Source organism: Bombus pascuorum, chromosome 9, assembly GCF_905332965.1.
Source record: "Bombus pascuorum chromosome 9, iyBomPasc1.1, whole genome shotgun sequence".
Classification (NCBI taxonomy): Eukaryota; Metazoa; Arthropoda; class Insecta; order Hymenoptera; family Apidae; genus Bombus; species Bombus pascuorum.
Window position 1 is genome coordinate 6,590,831 of NC_083496.1, and position 19,571 is coordinate 6,610,401.

At 39.8% G+C, this 19,571-nt stretch overlaps 1 protein-coding gene and 1 long non-coding RNA gene across 3 annotated transcripts in view; one reads left to right on the top strand and one right to left on the bottom strand.

Moving 5' to 3' along the window:
• Nucleotides 1-19,571, bottom strand: part of LOC132910773 (uncharacterized) — a 48,809-nt gene that overhangs the window by 23,690 nt on the left and 5,548 nt on the right. The gene's annotated exons all lie outside the window — the stretch shown is intronic.
• LOC132910747 (protein 60A) overlaps nucleotides 1-19,571 on the top strand; it is a 41,618-nt gene that overhangs the window by 17,724 nt on the left and 4,323 nt on the right. The window contains exons 2-4 of one of the 2 annotated variants that reach the window (XM_060966707.1): nucleotides 706-892; nucleotides 6,951-7,105; nucleotides 19,261-19,462. In XM_060966707.1, coding sequence (XP_060822690.1) covers nucleotides 706-892; nucleotides 6,951-7,105; nucleotides 19,261-19,462 — 544 coding nt within the window. The remainder of the gene's footprint in view (nucleotides 1-705; nucleotides 893-6,950; nucleotides 7,106-19,260; nucleotides 19,463-19,571) is intronic. The other variant, XM_060966706.1, reaches the window with a different exon arrangement.

The following is a 19,571-nucleotide window of genomic DNA, read 5'->3' on the forward strand; positions in this document are numbered from 1 at the left end:
CTAATAAAGAATCTAATCAGAGAAAATTATACTCCTCCTGTTCATTTAACGTTCGTTCGAAACATTTTCCGCTACAATTAACAGTTTCGACGATATTTTAGATTCTAATTCTTATAATGCAATATATGTACAAACTACGTTAACAGTTATATTTAAAAAAAAAGTGTGCTCTTTATGACCAAAGTAGTCTCTAGTACATGGAGAGTGTCCACAGGAGCGAAAGCGTTAGCTTAATAGGCAGTATAGCGTTATTCGCCGTTACTATTCCCCGCAAGTATTGTAAATCTAAGTACCCTTCTACCATTCTTCGCTTTCCAGCCATTTCGATGTTACGTACCTACGATAAGTAACTATGCGCTTTATTTATTTCCCTTTTCTCGCGGTTCACGGTCCCATTACACACCTATACCGATGCATAACACCATCGTATTATCGTTTCCTAACATCGTGAACGATAAAAAAAATCTCTTTTTTCTTAAGATCCAACGATGGACGCTTTTACGAAGGGAATCGTCGAAAGGATGTTTACAAAAGTTATCTCAGCTATCGGTATCCGGCCGAAGGATAATGAGTAAAAGCGCTTTACCCCGGGTGAACCAGCTAATTGCCATTCGACAATCCCGTCGTAAATCCACGTTTACGTTTCGTTTCGTCAGATTCGCTCGGTCGTTATCGGTTAATGAGACGCTTTTTCTCGATCTGCAGATCATCATGTTCCGGGAGTGAGGCATGAGCGCGGCAAAAGGCTATGGTTTGACGTCTCCGAGGTACCACCGGGGGAACACATAATCAGTGCAGAGCTCAGGCTCTATCGCAGCATGGACGTGAAGAATCGGAGGAATCGCGGATCGTACATGATCACAGCCTACCGGGTCTTGAGAACCGAAGACGGGTGAGTCTTGTAAAAGGGGCTTGTTTGCATGTGGCGCGATTTACTCGGGCTGTCAGTTCAAAGTTAGGGATAATCCGCTTTCAGCGAGGATTATACGAGATGTCCTTTAAGTATGTGGCTCTTTTTAACTCTTTAAGAGCCAAGATATACGGGACTCTTATCGTAACAGTTGCCACGGTCGTCCGGATCTTTGTTCTGATAGTTTAGAAAGTCTTATTGAGTCGAAAAAGCAGTCGGCAAATTGTATTATTAATTTTCTTATTAGTTTCTTCGATAAGAAATCAGACGACGTATTTGCTCTGAAGATTCTAACTTTCCACGCAAGAAGTGAAAACGTTAAATTAATTCGTTTAGTGCGATTTAGCGAGAATTTCATAGGAATATACCTAATGCCAGTGGCGATAAATTTTTAGAGGCGGTTTTCTTCAGAGTAAAACGTAGTTTATAGTAGAGAGCTCATCCTTGATCGTATTTACTATATATCTTGCAGAGTATGTGTTAAATGTAGATGGAACGAGAGCATTAATGCTGAAACACAGTACTCTTAAAATTACTTTCGCAATTCTAATTTTCCCGCTCGAGTAATATTTCCTGATACGTTTTCAATTAAAATCCGTTTTATACATAAATAGAATTCTTTTCGACCAAAGCCAGGTTTTCTATCGCTGTATCCTCGAAACACGTGCCACCGAAGGAATGTTCTTTAAAAATCGTAACTAATTATTCCCACACCTTACACCCTGTTCGAGGCAATAAATTCGAAAACGCCGAATTACGTATTTTTTCTTGCAAGCTTGCAATGGAATGTGTTCCCTGAATGTCATTATCGTGTTAATTGGAATGTCCCATTTCTGGGAAAAGTGTTTCAGGTATTGTTCCTACCTGAAGTCAGCTTTGACTGGCTACTCTTTCGGGGTGAGTAAGGGTGACTGATAGTTTTGAGGTGACCTTTAACTAGCGAGTAGGGCGAAGAGAAGAACGGGGAAGGGGCATGGTGGAAAAACGGTACTCTTTCTCTTCTGTCTTCTTCCATCATTGGTGAGGCAGATCCCACCCGGGTGGGTGGCTAGACCAATTTCGTGTTCCTTCAGGCAGAGACCGTGGTTTTTGACATCGTCATCGTGCCTCTAATTAGGCCGTCCTTAAGTCGCCGAAAAAATCTCAGGTATTTGTTCTACCTGTGAGAGTTTCGGGGACCAACCCACTAGTCTCTCGTCGATTCTACCTTTCTCATTCATATCCAGGGCCGTCTAGCGGCGCACGAATAACGACCGATTCCTTTCTAGAACCACCGACTATATTACGCCATATTTCTTATATATTAGGTCATTCTATAGCAATGATACATTTTTTATTACGGATATTAGGTGAAATTAGTCAGTAAACCATCAGCCACGTGTATTTTGCCTCGTTCTCTACAGGTGTCCATCCTTCCGTTAAATTTCCCATTCTTCCTTTGTTACATTTAACCTTCGAACGTTGAAAATCCTTACCTATGAAGAGGCAAACGAGAATTTTGTATCCTCATCGATTCTTTTTAAGTATAAACGCTACAAAGATAAAACGAAATGTTCTAAAGCTACCTATTTTTGGTCGTCTGTAATTCAAAAGTTACACCGCCATACTATTCTCACAATATTCTCTACTCGTTTAATTTCGACTATTTCGAAGAGATGCTAGCTCCTCACGTACGTTTTCTGACAATTTCTTAGCTCCGAACTTGTTCAATCATCGCGTAAATAACATCATGTTGTTCGATCACCTCAGTTGTTTCTACGGTTCAGGTATTTGATATTTCGTTCTAGAGTTCCTGTGCATAGCTACGGTATTTCAAAGTTGACAACGATCTTTTCATCAACTCCTCTCGTTCCTTGTATCCAATCTTCCGTACTTTCGTTCGATTATCTGTACGATCGAACGATCGTTGTCTTGACGCGGTTCCATTCTTATCCCCGTTCAATTAGATCTCTCGAAAGGACGATTGATCTCGATAGACGCGACGGACCGATGGTTTCAGCAAGCAACGCAAGCTGCTCCGGTTTGCGTCCACGTGTCCGCCTCTCAGACGAGAAAGAACGTATAGCGGATGGCGACAGCTAGTCTAGAGCCATCCCTGTCTGATACTTCCGTAGACTTTGGTACTGTGACCTGACCGATATACAGGCCCCCGACAGGAAACGCTATTCCGTAAATTGAGGTAAATTAGCCGTGGAGACGGGCTCCGAGCGAGGAGTTAAGAGCACGAGTTACTTGGTGTGCCTACGCAGTTACACGCACGCAGCCACTCCACCTCCTCTTCCTTCTCCTCCTTCTACTCTTTCTTCTTCGGCTTCTTCCGTCAAACTCGATGCGTGACGCATCCTCCTCCACCTCTTTATCCTCCTCCACCTTCTGGTCCAGCCGAGACAAGCTGGCGACTCTGGTTTCTTACGTGTGCGCACCAGGTTTCCATAAGAGTTCTCCTGTGGTAGGGATACCAGGCCGCGTCAGCTGTCTCTGGACCATGATAAGAGGACTTCTCTGACGAAAGTCAGACAGTGACACTTGCCGTAACGAGCTTCAGGGTCTCGTGCTTTTAGTCTCAATTAGCAATTCATAAATTTTTCTCGCTTGCCGCCGTTTCTTGGACGGCTGTTCTCGCTCCGTTTCGCCGGTTTATGGGGTTGACGTGTCGTATTCGTTTAATTGGAAAGATCAATTGTTCTTTTTTTTCCTTCTTACTTTAACTGTATTTATATTGTATTAATTTAATATAAACGGAGTACTCTATAAGTAGAATATAAAAGAACATTCTATAAATTTATCATATATATTGTTACTTGTCGAAATATTTGTTTAATACTTCTGCAATTATTATTAATCGTAATAAGTATAAGTAAAAAATTTGTCAAAATGAGTTACGTGTCGCGTTACTGAATTCTGAATGATTAATAACGCAATAATAACGAATACAGTAATATCCTGGCATAATTGTAATTATAAATGCATTAGACAGAATCACGTGTACCGTTCTGATAACGCTGTTATCGCAGTTTTACAATCGCTGCCAATTATTGTATCTTATTTTATCGTATGTACATACTTACATACACACTCGTGCACGTGTATTAAACGTAATTGAAATTTTATAATAATTATAATTCTGCAACTTGATATCGCTATTTTGTTTCAACACTTTGTTTTGATTCTGAATTTACCTCTATCGCACGCGTTTTTATCATTTTTCATCGATCGTTTATCTATTCACACTTCGCATTCAAGAAATTGTTAAGATTCAATCGGTATTTATGATCGAGCGATGGTATTCAATTTGCCGCGGAAAAAATTGATGTTTGTCTTTGTGCCTGTTTATCACAATGTAACGGCTGCACTTTGAAATTCAAATATACATAATACCTCAGGAAAGCTAAAAGTTGATTGATAATCGCGAGACATCTTCATCAATGCTTACGTTTATGAATGCACAGCTGCGAGGCTGAAATGTATTCAATTCTACGCTTTGCAATTCAGGAATTCACTCTCGGCCGAAGGAAAACAATTTAACAGCCGCATCTGTTACAACACATTAAGAGAATTAATTTCAGTAAACAAACATTTCGTATCGCCAGCAATACGTTATCGTGAACGTGAAACAATACGTATATCAATTATTTCCAGGAACGTTAATACATTTTATAATTCGCTGTGAAATTATTAATCATCTGTTCGAAACTAATACTAAATCTCTTCTTCTTTTAAACAGAAAAATATTTTTAAATAAATCGAGCTCGACGGGAAGGAAACAAATTTTACAACCTTGGAGTCGAGTAAATTCTAATAAATTGGCAAGCACATTGTGAATCTTCAATAATGTAACTCGTAAAAAAACTATTAAAAATAATTTTAAATCGATCGAGATTAAGGGAAAGAAGAAAATCCTGAAACGTCCCAGAGAATTAATAAATATTAGCGTAGAGTAATACCGCGAGCTTCATAATTTATTAAAAATTCTTCCACACGTAAACAAACCGTAAACGAACAAACCGAGATAAAAGAAAGGGAAAAGAACGGAAAGAAAATGGATAATGCGTACAATCTCCGGTGATAAATTTATGCGGGAATGTTCGTCCTGCGTCTGTATACAGTTTTAGCGTTCTCAATTATTCAATTATGGGAACGATAATCAATCCCGGGAAAAAGATAAATGCGTCGTTTAAGGAATGTCTTTGACCGTGGAGATCGGAGATGAGCCCGTTCGCTCAATGAACAATGATTAGTGTGTTTCGCTGAAATTATATTGACACGAGCCACGTGCAAGATAGATTTGCGCGAATTGTCGAGTCACGATCGAGGACGAATTATGGCAAATAGTCGTGTATGCTTCGTCGCACGATGTATATCACGGTTAGCGTGCTTACGTAAGAATCAGTGGTTTTCTATTGATCGATTTTATCGATGAATTGCGCGATTCGAAGCCGTGCAACGATTTCTATTAGAGAAACAATATACGTCTTTGACCATCTGCTGTTTGATTTTGGTGTTTGCCAATTAACACTCTTTGCGCTTATCGCTAATTGTCAGCACATACATATGTACGCTATTGGTTAAACGTATCCGATCATTTTTTGATCGATAATAGCATCTACGATTACTCTATTTTCTACTATCGTTATGCTCATATATAGCAGAATATATTTTTCTGTTTTAATGTATTTTGTCTGACACGTATGTATTTTGTATGCCCATGGACAAAATTGAATTTTTATTATCAGTAAAAATTGTTAGGCGTATTTCGATCTAACTTTAGAGATATTGCGATAATGGAAAGAGTACTTTGATAGAAAATTTCAGTGTATAATATGTCAAGCATCCTATTACATCTTCAATGATAACTTTAACATCTTCAGACACGAATATGTTAAGACCACAAACGGATATTCGTTTCTTATTTTTTAGCCTTATTCGTTTCACGTATGTCCTTAGATACTAATCGAGACGGACAATATCGGTAAATATTTTGAAATGTTTGAAAGAAAAAAATAAAATTTACCATTACCACATCTCTGTATCCTTTGGGATCGTTGTTAAAAAGTAACTTCGATTTCTAATTCGTGGCTTTCTGAAATAGATGATAAATATCATTTTAATTGTTAATTTTCCTACTTTCGTAACATTCGCGTAGATATTATTACTAAAAACCGACCAAGACGTTCGGATATTTACGAGCAGCCGTGTAGTGAACAGCGCAGCTAATAGCGCCTATTAACAATTCATAGTTTTTGCATAGAGTGAGAAAATATTTGAAGTTTCGTTTGAAGAAGCGTAAAAATTTTGTAGAGGTGCGAGGATGGAAGATGTTTGTTTTGATCAGCGAGATAATTTCCATGTGACGTGTGTTGTCTGTACGATGTCCACACAACTGCGTGTTAACGTAATGAGTAACGCGAGTTTTCCTTGATGTATGCAAGGAAAATCGCAGGGATATTAGTGACACCGAGCATTTAGCGGTTAATGCGTTGCAATGCTTAGAGCTTATTGTTAGTCAGAAGGTAACATTACCACTAGAATAGAATCTTTGACACATACTGTTTTGAAAACTTAACTCTGTTTTACATATTATTTTGCTCGGCTACTTTGCCTTAATGCTAGGCTTCCGTTAACATTTAAATATATAATAGTTACAATTATGATATATTTATAACAAATCGATATTCCTCATAAATCGAGTTACGTTGAACATTTCGAAATTTCCAAGTAATCGCGAATCCGAATAATCAGAATATTAAGACGACGAAGTTAAATAAACGTTTTAAATCAATCTTATACCTTTTATAGATTACGTGTACCGTGCTGTGGAGATATATTATAGTTTAGTTGTAACGATATATATATATACATAATAAGTTACGATAATTCAAAATACAAAGTTACAAAAAAAAAAAAAAAAGACATTAGAAACACTGGTGAAGTAGCGATGCTTTAAGTCTCGTTACAATAAATAATATACATACTTTTAATAGAAATTTTCACAGTTGCCATATTTCTCGTATTATATATGACTGTATCTTTTATGTTGTAGGACAAGGGAGTTGCAATACGTAGATGCAGTGAATACGACGACAGGAAAAGAGGGGTGGTTGACTTTAAATGTTAGCGAACCTCTCGATCACTGGGTGAATAATCCTGATGGAAACAAGGGATTGTATCTGTCAGTACATCCGGCAGATCGTTCTGGTGAGTAAAAATTTACTATCTTGCAATTACTACTTCTATGCTGTACAAAGTTTTATGATCTTCTGTTTATGGCTTTCCTTACATTACCCGTCTACTGAAGTCTATTCGTTAACTTTCGATCAAATAGAGGAAGTTTTTAATAAAAACGATAAAAATATCGAATAGTTTAATACTCTGCGGTAATATTGCATATAATTATCATTTATGCAATATTTTTTAAATCGCGATAGTTCGTCAAATGTTGTTTATTTAAGTAGAAAAAGGTTTTGAATAAGTTCGGTTGGTATCTGTTGCATTTATGGAAACTTATAGACAAATCTGTAGAGCACAATGTAATCGAAATGAGAAATTATTTTCGATATAACATAGGAGGCTAATTTTAAAATATTCTGCCTGTGATTTATCTTTCGATAGTCTGCGGAACATCGTAGAAACAGTCCATCCTGTGCATTTGCTAAGCTTCAGTATCCAATAATTGAGCCTGCAAACGTGTGAATGTACTATAGTAAGCATTTATGCATAATTCGAAATTTTCAAATATTGATTTTTTTGTGAGAAGATTATCGAGAATTTCTTAATCGACTTTGATGAAAAAGATAGCTTCGTACCGCTAGCTTAACAGCTACTTCTTAACAGCTACTTTGTTCCCTGTAAGCCAAACGAAACGCGACATCGAATCCTAAAGTTCTACATCGCTGGATACATCCTTTAAAAATGTCGCTGTGAATGTTATCTTTCAATATTCTTTCGTACGATTTGTACGCTTCGTGCGTTTAGACTTTTGTTCCATGATCGAAGATCCTCGATTTCCATTATACGAATTGTCTCCGTTTCGTGAAAATTCGTAAAAGTATCAACACGTTATTTTTGATAAAACGATTCACATAAATTGGAAAGCGTCTCTGCTTACGTGAAAGGACACGAAAGGATCGTAGGATGGTGTACGCAGAGCCGGTGTTCGACTAACGAGTAACAAGACACGGCGCACGCTTCCTATTGAGCAATAGATCGTGGCTAATAAACGCTTCGGGGTCAGAAGTTCGACGCGGTGAATTCCGGGCATTTCTTGTACACCTGGCAGAGCAGAGAAGGCAGTCTCCGCGGATGTGTACAGGTATATGCTTTCTCGAGCGTACACCTGTTCCACGCTCTCACTCCCATGCTGAAAAGCGTTCCTTGCTCTCGCACGCTGTGCCTTCGGTCCTGTACGCGACCGATCGGCTAGCGATGGCTTCGTATCAGGCCTCGGGCCTTTCCACCTTTCCGGTCCATTTCTCTTCCTCGGAGCTCGCTCGTGCACGTGCAGTCCGTTTCGTGGAATATACTCACGATTATTTTCTATTTGTCACCGATTATTTTCTATTTTTCATTGATTATTTTCTACGTGCGAGTTATGCGCCAGAACGATGCCTCGAGAGCGCTCGTACGTCTCGTTCGACCGATTTTTTCCACGTCTTTTACGCGACAGCGATGTACTTGCTAGGCGTAATTAAGGCGTATCCGACGAACAAATCTTTCTCGCGCGTTAGAAAGATTCGGCGAAGTTGATCCGACGAAATTGATCTTTTACTTTTCGTTCAATTTATTCATTTCCTCAGCGAAGATTAATACTCCATTCTTGATTTCATTTATCTCGACGGACGGAGACAGTTTTCTTTATAAATAGCTTATATAAAAATACGTTAGTTCGCGATGGACCAGCGAAGAACTGGAAACGTTAAGATTTTTAGTATGAAAAGGACAGATACGAAACGAAACGTAACGAGACGAGGAGAGACGAAACGCGGAGGGAAACGGAGGGAGTGGATGGTTTGCGAATCGAGGACGTAGATCTTGCTCGCTTCTTGCGAATTTTCGTGCGTCACTCGAGGTCCTTCCTACTGCTAGCCAGCACGAATACATCATCGACAAGAGGCCAAGCCGTGGCGTCGTCTTGTCTTCCTATACTGGCGAGATGTGCGTGCGTGGGATTTAGCCCGAGGAACGGACAAAGTCCGGCTGTGAAACTATGCGAGAGAAACGGAGAACGAGATACGTGAACGGAGTGAAGACCCAGATGGTGAGATAAGGACGCCCCTGAATCCAATTCTGCCACCGAATCTTAGATGAGAATCGTCACGAGGCGTACGAGGGAAGATTACCTTGATTTGATTCTTTAGATAAGCTACACCTGTTGGCTAGCCTACGAACCGATGAGCTTTAGATCATTGATGATTTTCGTTTCTTTGCACGGTCGTCGAGCCAGATCTCTTCACCGATCTAGGAACGGTGGTAGCCTTGGCCGATTAAATCTCACCGGGATAACGTACGAAAAACAACCAACTACAGAGATCTCGGACTAATATTCCCACCGAACATGTGTTTTCTCGGTATATTCGAGTGCCAGAGATGAGATTCATCGATGATCTTCGTATCAGGCTTTGATGTTTAAGGAGCTATCGGCCCGTCAGATGAACAGGATCTCGAGAGGATTCGCGTTGAACGTTCATTAAAATCTTTTTCATCGCTCTTTAACTATGTTTGCTTCGATTATTTCCATGTCGACGTTGCTCGATCGTTTTTGCATCGTTGATCGTCACTTGCCCTCCGAATCGTATTTATTTATACATTAAAGAGAAATCTTCGACACGCTCTCGTGCGCGTACGTACGTAATTCTTTGTACATCGATGGAAATTCGAGCGTTGTTAGTCGATACGAGCGAATAACCTTGTACGATTTATTCGTCAATGGAGTTTTATCTGTACTGGCTGGCTTGCAATTCGTTTTGTTGTTACACGTTGTAGAATAAATCGATCGCGTTGAATAAGTGCCGGTTGCGTTCGATATTCCGAAGGAAAGATCGAGATAGGGCACCTTGGATTACCGACATCGACGCAGTAATTGGATCACGATTGTTGAATAATTGAATAATGCTAGAATGCTTTATATCGCGTTCCACCTAATTTTCTTGCAAAACTCCTGTCAGTCTAGCTGGAATACACGTTGCAACGTCAAATTAAATTATCGTTTCAGGCCTGAAACGATCCAGCGAAATAATTACACCGATCCCTGCCTATCCAGTTGTCGGAATCGAAACATCTAGTCTTCTACCAAGCTATTAACGATTATCCTTTCTCTTTATGGCGATCAATCGGAAATTGAATTTCTTCGCGCAGAAAACAGTAACAACATAATCGCTGTAATAACGACGCAGTAGTTTTTGTGAAATTCTATCGATCATTCAGCATCCTTAACTTTAACGAGAACCATCGAATTATTTAACATTCTATGATTAAAAAGCAACTAGTAACTTCCTACCGATTCGACTTTTGATGCTGAGATTTTATGCATACAAAGGTACGAGCATCAAACACTCCACTCTGTCTGTATGTGCTTCGCGTATTCTACGCTGGAAAAGAACTAACAGGGCCGTTAAATACTTCACTTGGAACCAACATCTTTCCTCGAGCACTACTTAAAAACCACGATTCATCTTGTTCCCGAGATTCGAAGACCGATTCTTCTACGAAAGGAAGCTCAAACAAAAAACAAAAAAAAAAAAAAAAAAAAAGAAAAGAAAAGAAATAAATGAGGAAAGAAGAGGGAATAAAAGTCAGACGGTGGCAGTAACTAACAAGCATCAGGCGAATGTTCAACCCAGCATCTTCCATTTGATGTCTCAGTTTAAATCCCTTGTCGGCAGAATTTCGAAACCTATTTCATCGTTTCGCTCAGTTTTCGTCGCCGATGAAGATGATTGAAAAACGTGCAACGAAAATAACCGGGCGATTTATGATCGACAATCGCGAAAAATATATAAATTAGAAATGTAATATTTTAGGTTTTTATTTGTTTAGTGATCTTGAAACCAAGGATTCAGGGATACTCTATACTTGATGAGGAAAATTATTCTTTTCTTTTTAGTACACTTTTAAATGAAAGTGATTATTTTTTAATTTGTATATTTCTTGTTTTACTCTTTCATCACTGTGAGATAACATTTTTTCAGATTTCTACTCGGCTAATTAACAGTCGTGGTAGACTGTTATTTCCAATAAAAAAAATTGTCAATTTTCTGAAATTATATTGTATCGTCGTCGGAAATGAGCGTGTGTTTCAAATTTCAGCTTTCTAGCTGGTCTGGAAGTGGGTGAAATTTCGTTTACAAAAATTACACTCAGACAGACAGACAAACAGAGAAGTAAGCCAAATACATAAAAAGCATTAAAAAATTGCTAACGTTTGCTAACGTGAATTTGCTTCCATGGAAACGCGAAGAACGCAAGGGCAGTAAATGGTACGTTTCCACGTGGCACAAAGTCATGACTTTCCTCTCGAAGAGGAAGGGAGGGAGGCAGCAGTAGAATGTACTGCTCTAACATTCAGTGTCATGACTGTAAAGTCACGATTTAGTGTCACGTGTAAATGTACCTCAAGCCTTAAGCAAGTATAAACAGTTGAAAGCATTCGCAACAACGTGTTGATGATAGCATTACCATTAATCGTTGCCCATGTTCCAAGGAACCATCGTTTTGTTCTACGAAACACGTATACGTATGGCTGGGATTAATTTCGATGCAAGTTCATTTCGGTAATTTCGGTACAAGAGACTCGTAGAATTAGATTACTCTTCGTTTCTAGATGACGTTTCACCTCCCAAATTTACAACGAATATGAATTAAACGAGCTGGTTTCGAATCTCAGAATGAATATTTGTAAACTTGGAAAACGTACCTCTTACGTATATTTACATATTATTATGTAAAATATTATGCAAAAGTAATACGCTTGTACCGTAAAGATAAGAAAGGCTGAAAATTAGAATTAATTTCAAGTAGGTATTACAAGTTTCTGGTTAAAGTACTCTTAATAAATTGAAATCTACTTGGTCAAGGTTCGATCATACTCGAAGATATGGCTCGTGTTTCTCTATTGCTGCTACTTTCTCACGTTACAGTTCGAAGGTATCCTTTTTTCCTTCGAAGTACGTACGTACGAAATGCATGGAACTTTCTAGTCAGATTCGAATCTATTTACGATGCACTTGATCTCCTCTCTGCGAATGGGCTTTTGCTCGCAAACATTTGCTTCGTGGAGAGGATACTTGGCAAGTGTTTCAATGCGAATGATCGCGAACATTAGCAAACGTTTATTGGAGACGTTCGTTCGCTGGATAACAGAGTTAAGAATCAGTGTTGGTGATCTTGGAGGAACGGCGCGTGTCTAGCTTGTAATCGTTGTATCCTCGGCGCGATACGCGCAGGTAACACTTGAGAGGTCTGCCATAACGACATCGTGGATATTAAACGAGGCACGTTTCAGCACGAGAACGAGGCATTGGGACGGTCATGTATACGCGAGAGCTTGAAATGCCTATGTATTCGTGCGTACAGTTTGTTGTTTGCCGCGCCTAGATCATTTCGTTGCTTGCCTCTCTCACCTCCATACGCCTCCTCCTCTTCCTCCTCACCGGTTTCTCTCTCTCCCCACGTCGATCCTCCTCTTACCCTCCTCGCACCTGTATATTTTCTCTCTTTCTCACTCCTCTCTGGTTCTCTGCTCCTCTCCTTCGCGAGCACAACCGGTTTATCTTTGATCATTCAATATAAAACACAAGATCGGAGGCGCACACCTCTGCGCGCGTTCACGTATCCACAGGTATCCGTTGCATACATCGAAAGAGCCACGATTCCGTTCCTCGGTAATTCTTCCCTCTCGCTGTTTCTCCTTCTCTTATTCCCTGCGCGACGTCTTTCTCTTCCTTTGACTTTTGGCTCCTCTTTGGTTCGTCTTGTCCACTCGGTTCGTCTCCTCCCAATCCCTCGCGTTGATCCCTCTTTTTCTCCCGTTCTATCCCCTGCAGGCGCGTCCCTCTTGCGACACGCATTCGCACGCATACTCTACGCTCCTCTCCTACTTTTTCTTCTCCCTCTTCTTCATCTTCTCCTTCTCCTTCCTCTTCGTGTTCTGCTTCTTCTTCTTCTTCTTCTTCTACTTCTTCTTCTACTTCGTCTCGTTTGGTTAAGAGCCCCTCGGTTTGTTTGCACTGGTTCGCCGTGACGCGGACGCGCGCGCGGCTCCTCACCGTCCGCCTCCTGGCCAGAGGAAGTTTCCTCCGGTTGCAGAAAACCAGATGCTTTCGAAAGTATAGCCGCGGCTATCTCTCCGCTTCTAAAGACCGGCTACACACCTCCGCGTGATACGCCCACGCGTGTGCGTCTAACTGCGTGCTCGGTCGCTCGCTCGCTCGCTCTTGAGACTTGCGACACCTTGCTATCACCGCGAAACGAAAACGAGCCTTTGTCAGATGCCTTCGGATTTATCCAGTCGATTTTTATCGTCCCGTCGAAATTTCAAGGCAGAGTCGCTGATCACTGATTTTAGAAAGTTCGTGGATCTTTCCTAACGTCGTGATCTGTTATAGAAACTCGCGATCTTACTAGAACGTATCGTTTCATTCCTACGTATTTCGAAGATACAAGTTTTCAGAATTTCCTTATCCAACTGCGTGATTTTCTGTATGATTGTACCGATCGTAGTATACGTTCGTGCGAATGATAATAATAATATCTTTATCGTATCAATCACGTTGATATATATATTAATTACGGGAATATCGGTTCATAAAAATCGCTCAAAAATATTAGTTTAACGAAGTATTACGATTCGACGATTATAATATTTGGTAACGACGACGTTGGTTTATCAACACGACGAAGTAATGTTACCAAACAGCGTAATACGCTCACTTTTCGCGACCCCAACTATGTGTATTTATTTAAATAGCCGTAATAATATTATTATTTGACCATGATGTTGTTGGTTTATCGGCAGTTCCCACATCGTTGGCGCGGGTGTTTGAAAAGATGTTCGTGGGTAAATAAATGTTTGGCGATCGTCGTATTTGTCGGGGAATGGGCTAGTGGAGGCTGCGGTTAGCGAAGATTCAAGAATACCGTACTCGGTTTCTCTCTTCTTCCGGTGATCTTTTCCACGGGCTCCGAGAGAGCAGATTTTATACGCCGTTTGAGAGAAATGTCCACGATCGTCGTTTTATTGGACAATCAAGGTATTGAGTGGGAAAGAGAGAGAGAGAAAGAGAGCGAGAGAAAAGATTATCTATGGCTGAGAGAACCGTAGAAAACTCCACCTAAGAACGGACGATCGCGACGATAGCGTTAATGCTGTGTGTTTTACTCGTACTTATTGCGATGCTAATTCAGCGGTAATAGAGTCACTATCGGGCCATTAACAGAGCAATGACAAAGGTATTTGACTTGTGCGTGGAATGTATGCCAGCTGTGCTGATGTTACGTGCTTTACACTTTTCCCTCTGTTTGTACGACGATCTTTAATCTTTTCGACGACTCGATTGTTTTTTTAACTTCATCGCGACCAGCTTGGTAGACAGATTTATTTATTTAACAAATCACGGCAAGACTTACGGTACAAGGAAGAAAATGAGTTACGATAATGGATAATAGATGTACGACAAAGAAAACGAAAAACAGATATAAATATAGGAGAAAATTTAAAAATGATATATATATATAAAAAGAAGACGAAGAAAGTTAAAATGATAACGACACTCTAGCAGTTAAATAATTGCAACGTCGATCGCCTTAGCTTATAGCTAAGATTCAGAGAAGAGATCGGAGATATTATTTGCATAGTTGCATATTCCGATGACGGGATTACAAAAGTTGAGATCACTAGAGAAGACAGATGTTTTTAATATCAGGTACACCCTCTAGTTTCTAAAAAAAAATTAACAAATTCTATTTCCATGCGATATAATATTTCGTAGTTACAAATATATAAATTGAATTATTTAGCAATTAAGAGTAACAAATGGAGAAATTATAATTATGTTCATGATTGCTAGTAATTGAAATTTTTATTTGCTAATTTCCTACAGGATTTAGCTACAACTGGATGGTATCAACAAATCCCCTCTTTTGAGGAAAATGTCTTTGTTTCAAAGTTTTTCAAATTTTCCTGCATAAAATTCTATATACTTATTCCCAAAGGGAGAAATTTAGAAGGAAGCCTGATACTATGTTAGGACATTGGCACACGTTTTTAGATCGCGTGAAACGTCCTCGAGAGTTGATAATTTTTGATTGAAACGAATCGCGAGATGAGCAAGGTTCCTCCACGTCCTTGACTGTTGAAAGCATTGCGAAAGCGTTGCCGGTTGATCTAGGACTGCCCCTTTGTAGGGAATCGTTTTATCCTTGAACCTCCGGCAGCAAGAGGACACGCCAAGAAATTTGCTTTTTATTACTCTTAATATATGGAAACTGGATCAGAAGGATACGCGGATCGAAGAATCCGTGAAAGACGTATAATCGGCGGCGCATTAGTCGCCTGGAATTACAGTTCCACGAATTTCACACGTTTTCTGCGTACCATCATCGTCTAATCGAAATTTTAATATATCTTTGTGAGATTGGATAAATTATTACAATATTTATAATTTACAAAACTATTCGCATTGTTAAAAGATACAAGTCATCAGATAACAATAACGAAACTCTGAAAGTGTAAGATTTCTGGAAATGATTTCGATGAAGATCTCGTTCGAGTATCAAAAACTACGATAGGAAACGAGACGATTTATTTAAAATTATCAGTTGCAAATTTACGCTTTCATTTTTATAACTTTGCATTCGTCTGTTAATTGTTTCATTTGTGTTTCGATAAGTTTCCCGACTTTGTGATTCTTTCAAATTACTTTAAAAATCACCAACGCTATTTTTAGAACGATCTGAGAGTTTCTTCAGCCAATTTCAAAAATTAGATTATTCTAAGAGACACGACAATGTCGTCAAATGCGCACAACACGCGTCTTCTATTCAGAAACTGCACGAAATTCGTATTCTTGCAATTCCGAGAATAGCAATCATAACGAATTACGTATTCTTACGGTTCAGTTTCTACGCGCATATTAAACGTACCAAAAAATACGAAATTCGTTTCAAGATGCCTCGTACCTATCATAATACCGTTATTAAAGTTTACTTTCTAAATTTTCCTTGAATCGATATGCCTGCTGCTAGATATAACGAGATATAATTAAGTTCTTATTTTAAATTATCGTTAATTCCCTTTTCCTTATTAATCAATTGCAGCGTACCGAGTCATGCGATCAGACAGCCGTTTATCCGAACTACGTTTATTTTACTTTGTTTATACGCTCTCACGTATAACGCGCGTAATTTTGCTAATGCTTTTCTTGGCAGCTCAAATTTCTTCTGCGTTTTAATTCATAATTCCACTACAAGCGCATGAAAACCACTTCTGACAATTGTTGTTGCCCGACTTACTCTATCATTGCTACCATCCTGCTCGGTACAACATATTTTTACATCGTTTGCAACAACTGCTTCTTCTACCATCCAGATCCTCCTCTTTCTATCGGAAACAGTAACAGCGGAAAATCAGAAAATCAATCTCTTCACGCGTACAACGACAATGTAAATGTTTTATGTACAATCCTATACCGTACGTATTTCTTACGATTCCAAATTTTTACGTTACATTCGTAAAAATCCGCGTCTGCGTAAATATTCGCAGACTAATCGACAGCCTGCGTTCTTTCCTGCTAAATAAAGCCGTATAACGAAACTCGGCGTTCCTGGAGAAAGAGACGGCATAATTCAATCGAATTCGCCACGTGCATTCGGCAAGCGGAGGTTCGTCGACAAGCTGGTAGCCAGTCGATTCTGTAACGGCGCGCAAAGTGCAGCAGCAGGTGTCCGCTGCAATCACGGCAAATGCGCATTCCTGCGAGCCAATTTACTAGCTTTCTCGAACTCGGTACGGTCGTGCTCGTAAGAGGGATCATTTGCATACACGGCAATGCTGGCTCGCGGAGACGAGCCGACGGCTACGGGCCTCCGCAATGAGACCGTTTGGATCGTTCGCACGTACACGCGTGTCCTTTCGTTCGAATTTCGATATCGCGCGAAAAGTGCGCGAGCCGAATGCGAATCGATGCCGCTTGAAAAATCATCCTGGCCGTTGCGTCGCGACAAACCGATTCTACGCCTCAACGCTTCTTCGTTCTCCTTTTTTCCTTTTCTGCATTTCTGCCTCGTTGTTTCCGCGCGTCATTGTTTCGCCGATCGAGCCGTCGAGAATGCGTTTTCTGCTTTATTACCGCTGGAACGAACGATTTGTATGGCACGCGTACAGGTTGCGGATGAGAATCGAAGCTGTGGTTTGAAGTCGAATCGCTGATTTTATCGAACGTTTGACCTCTCCACTGATTGGGGCTCGCTTCTTGGCATATTAACGATCGCTAAAGTAGTCTTACGTGATTTCATTAATAACGTAAGGTCGGATAAGGTAATTAGCGTATCAGCGAGTGCGAGAAAAAGAGAATTCTCGTGGAACGAAGCTGTGCAGTGTATCGATAGCGAGATGACCGTTTTTTCCTTTCGCTGATCGTTTTACGTTCCTAGAAGAATAGTATATATCTGTTTCGATTAATTTCTTTAATTAATAGCACGACTAGTACCACAGGACACGTCACGCTTACTATTATACTATTATAACCCAGAACCGCGTCTTTTATTTGCCGCAGTTGTTAAAACTCATTTGTTATTTTCAAGTAACCGTTCAATTATACCGCATTAACTAACCATATCGATTGGAAAGTAGGTATTATCGAAACTAGATTTTCTCAAAGTCCTGTAACACGCATCATCTGTGAGCGATAAGAGAAATTTATATGGTCGCAACACGTTCTAAATTAATACCGATAACAACCGTACGCTGTTATTTACTGCTGAAGGTGCAAATTTCCCGGCTGAAAATACGATCCTATACTTTCACGAGGGGTTCCGTTCCAATCTGGTGTCACTATCGCGGCATGGAAATAATATTCTTGACATTAATATCACTAATGTGCAGATCCAAGTTGCGACACTTCATGGTAATTCATGTAAAACGGCTTTATTTTTGTCACACCGCAAACTGTTAGGACAGAAGTATAATTATTACCGCATGAATAATTAAAGTAGCTCCGATATAATTATGATAAACAAGTACCATAACTTCTTTTCAGTTCCGATATACATTACGAAACGAGTCTACGATCATGTCGGGTTCCACGCGTTTCCACCACGGCCGTGTCTTATACCCTGAAATTTCTGTACGCGGCCGCCTCTCCGCGTTTCATGCGTGCCGCGCGACGATAATTAAGAATAATCGATCGATCAGCATGTCAGCTGACAGAACGATCAATTAATTAAACGTGCAAACGGTGCGAGGCAGCAGCCACTTAATTGCAGGGCCAACGTGTTGGGAAACCATGAACTGTCGCCTATATCGGCCAAGTGAACGGCTCCCTCGATCATGCTATCGAGAACCAGCTGACACACCGCCGACTCGAGATTCTTAAATAGTTAATATTCCTGAAGGTTGCCTATTAATAATTCCAACTGGTGGTAGGCCATTCTAACAAACATGCGCGCGAATCGTAATCGTTCACGCGTGCATTCCACTTGTCGAATCAAACGGGGTAATTGGGTATCGCCAAATTGGAACGTTTCCTCGTGAGTTACATTGCCGATTGGCCTGAAGGCAATCGTGGCAAAAAAAGAAACCTCTTTTCTTATAAAGTTCTTCGGCAATGCTTTAAACAGTGCGTCGAAATGCGTGATCTTGTAAAAGTTAAATCGCCTTAGCATCTTTTGTGCCCATTTTTGCGATCCAAATGTCAACGTTTCTAATTAGCGAAGGGTTCTCGAGAAATAATTGTCGGTCTTTATTTTTTATTATGTTTATATATTATATTACTTTATTATGTTTGTCGTTCGTTTCTACTGTACACTTTGACGAATTTTTAAATATTTACATCGTTTCTATCGGAGCTAGTTAGCGCTCTTAGAGAATTCTGTGCCAGTAAAAGTCTTTGCATTCGAATAAAATATTTGCTACATCTTGATTCTCATAGTGTTATAAGTTTCCAAATTTTGTCCTAAAAATGAAAAAATTTCAAACTATTGTCGGAAAATTTGGCCTTGCTAAGTTCGTGCAACTAATTCGAGAAAAAGGTGTTTTTCTAAAATACGTTGCAAGCAAATTAAACGTTTAACGACTGGACGATAGTAAATGCAGCGAGTAATCGCGTATATTATCAAAACGAATATTATTGTGTTTTTAGTACACGAAATGAGACCAGAGGACATTGGGATCGTCGGGTTCAGGGGCGATCCTGACAAGCAACCCTTTATGGTGGGTTACTTTAAGAGTTCAGGCATCAGAGAATCGAAAGTACGACAGAAACGAGATGCCAGGAGAAGAAAGAAGAGCGAGTCCTCGAGTTTGGATTATCGGAATAATCCGTACACCGGTAAGTCTGGAAGGTAACGTCCGATGAATCAGTAAATCTATCATTTCCATTTCCATCCTTCGTATTTTAGAGTGACATCGAAAGAGAAATTTTTTTCATTGATATCATAAGAAATGAAAATT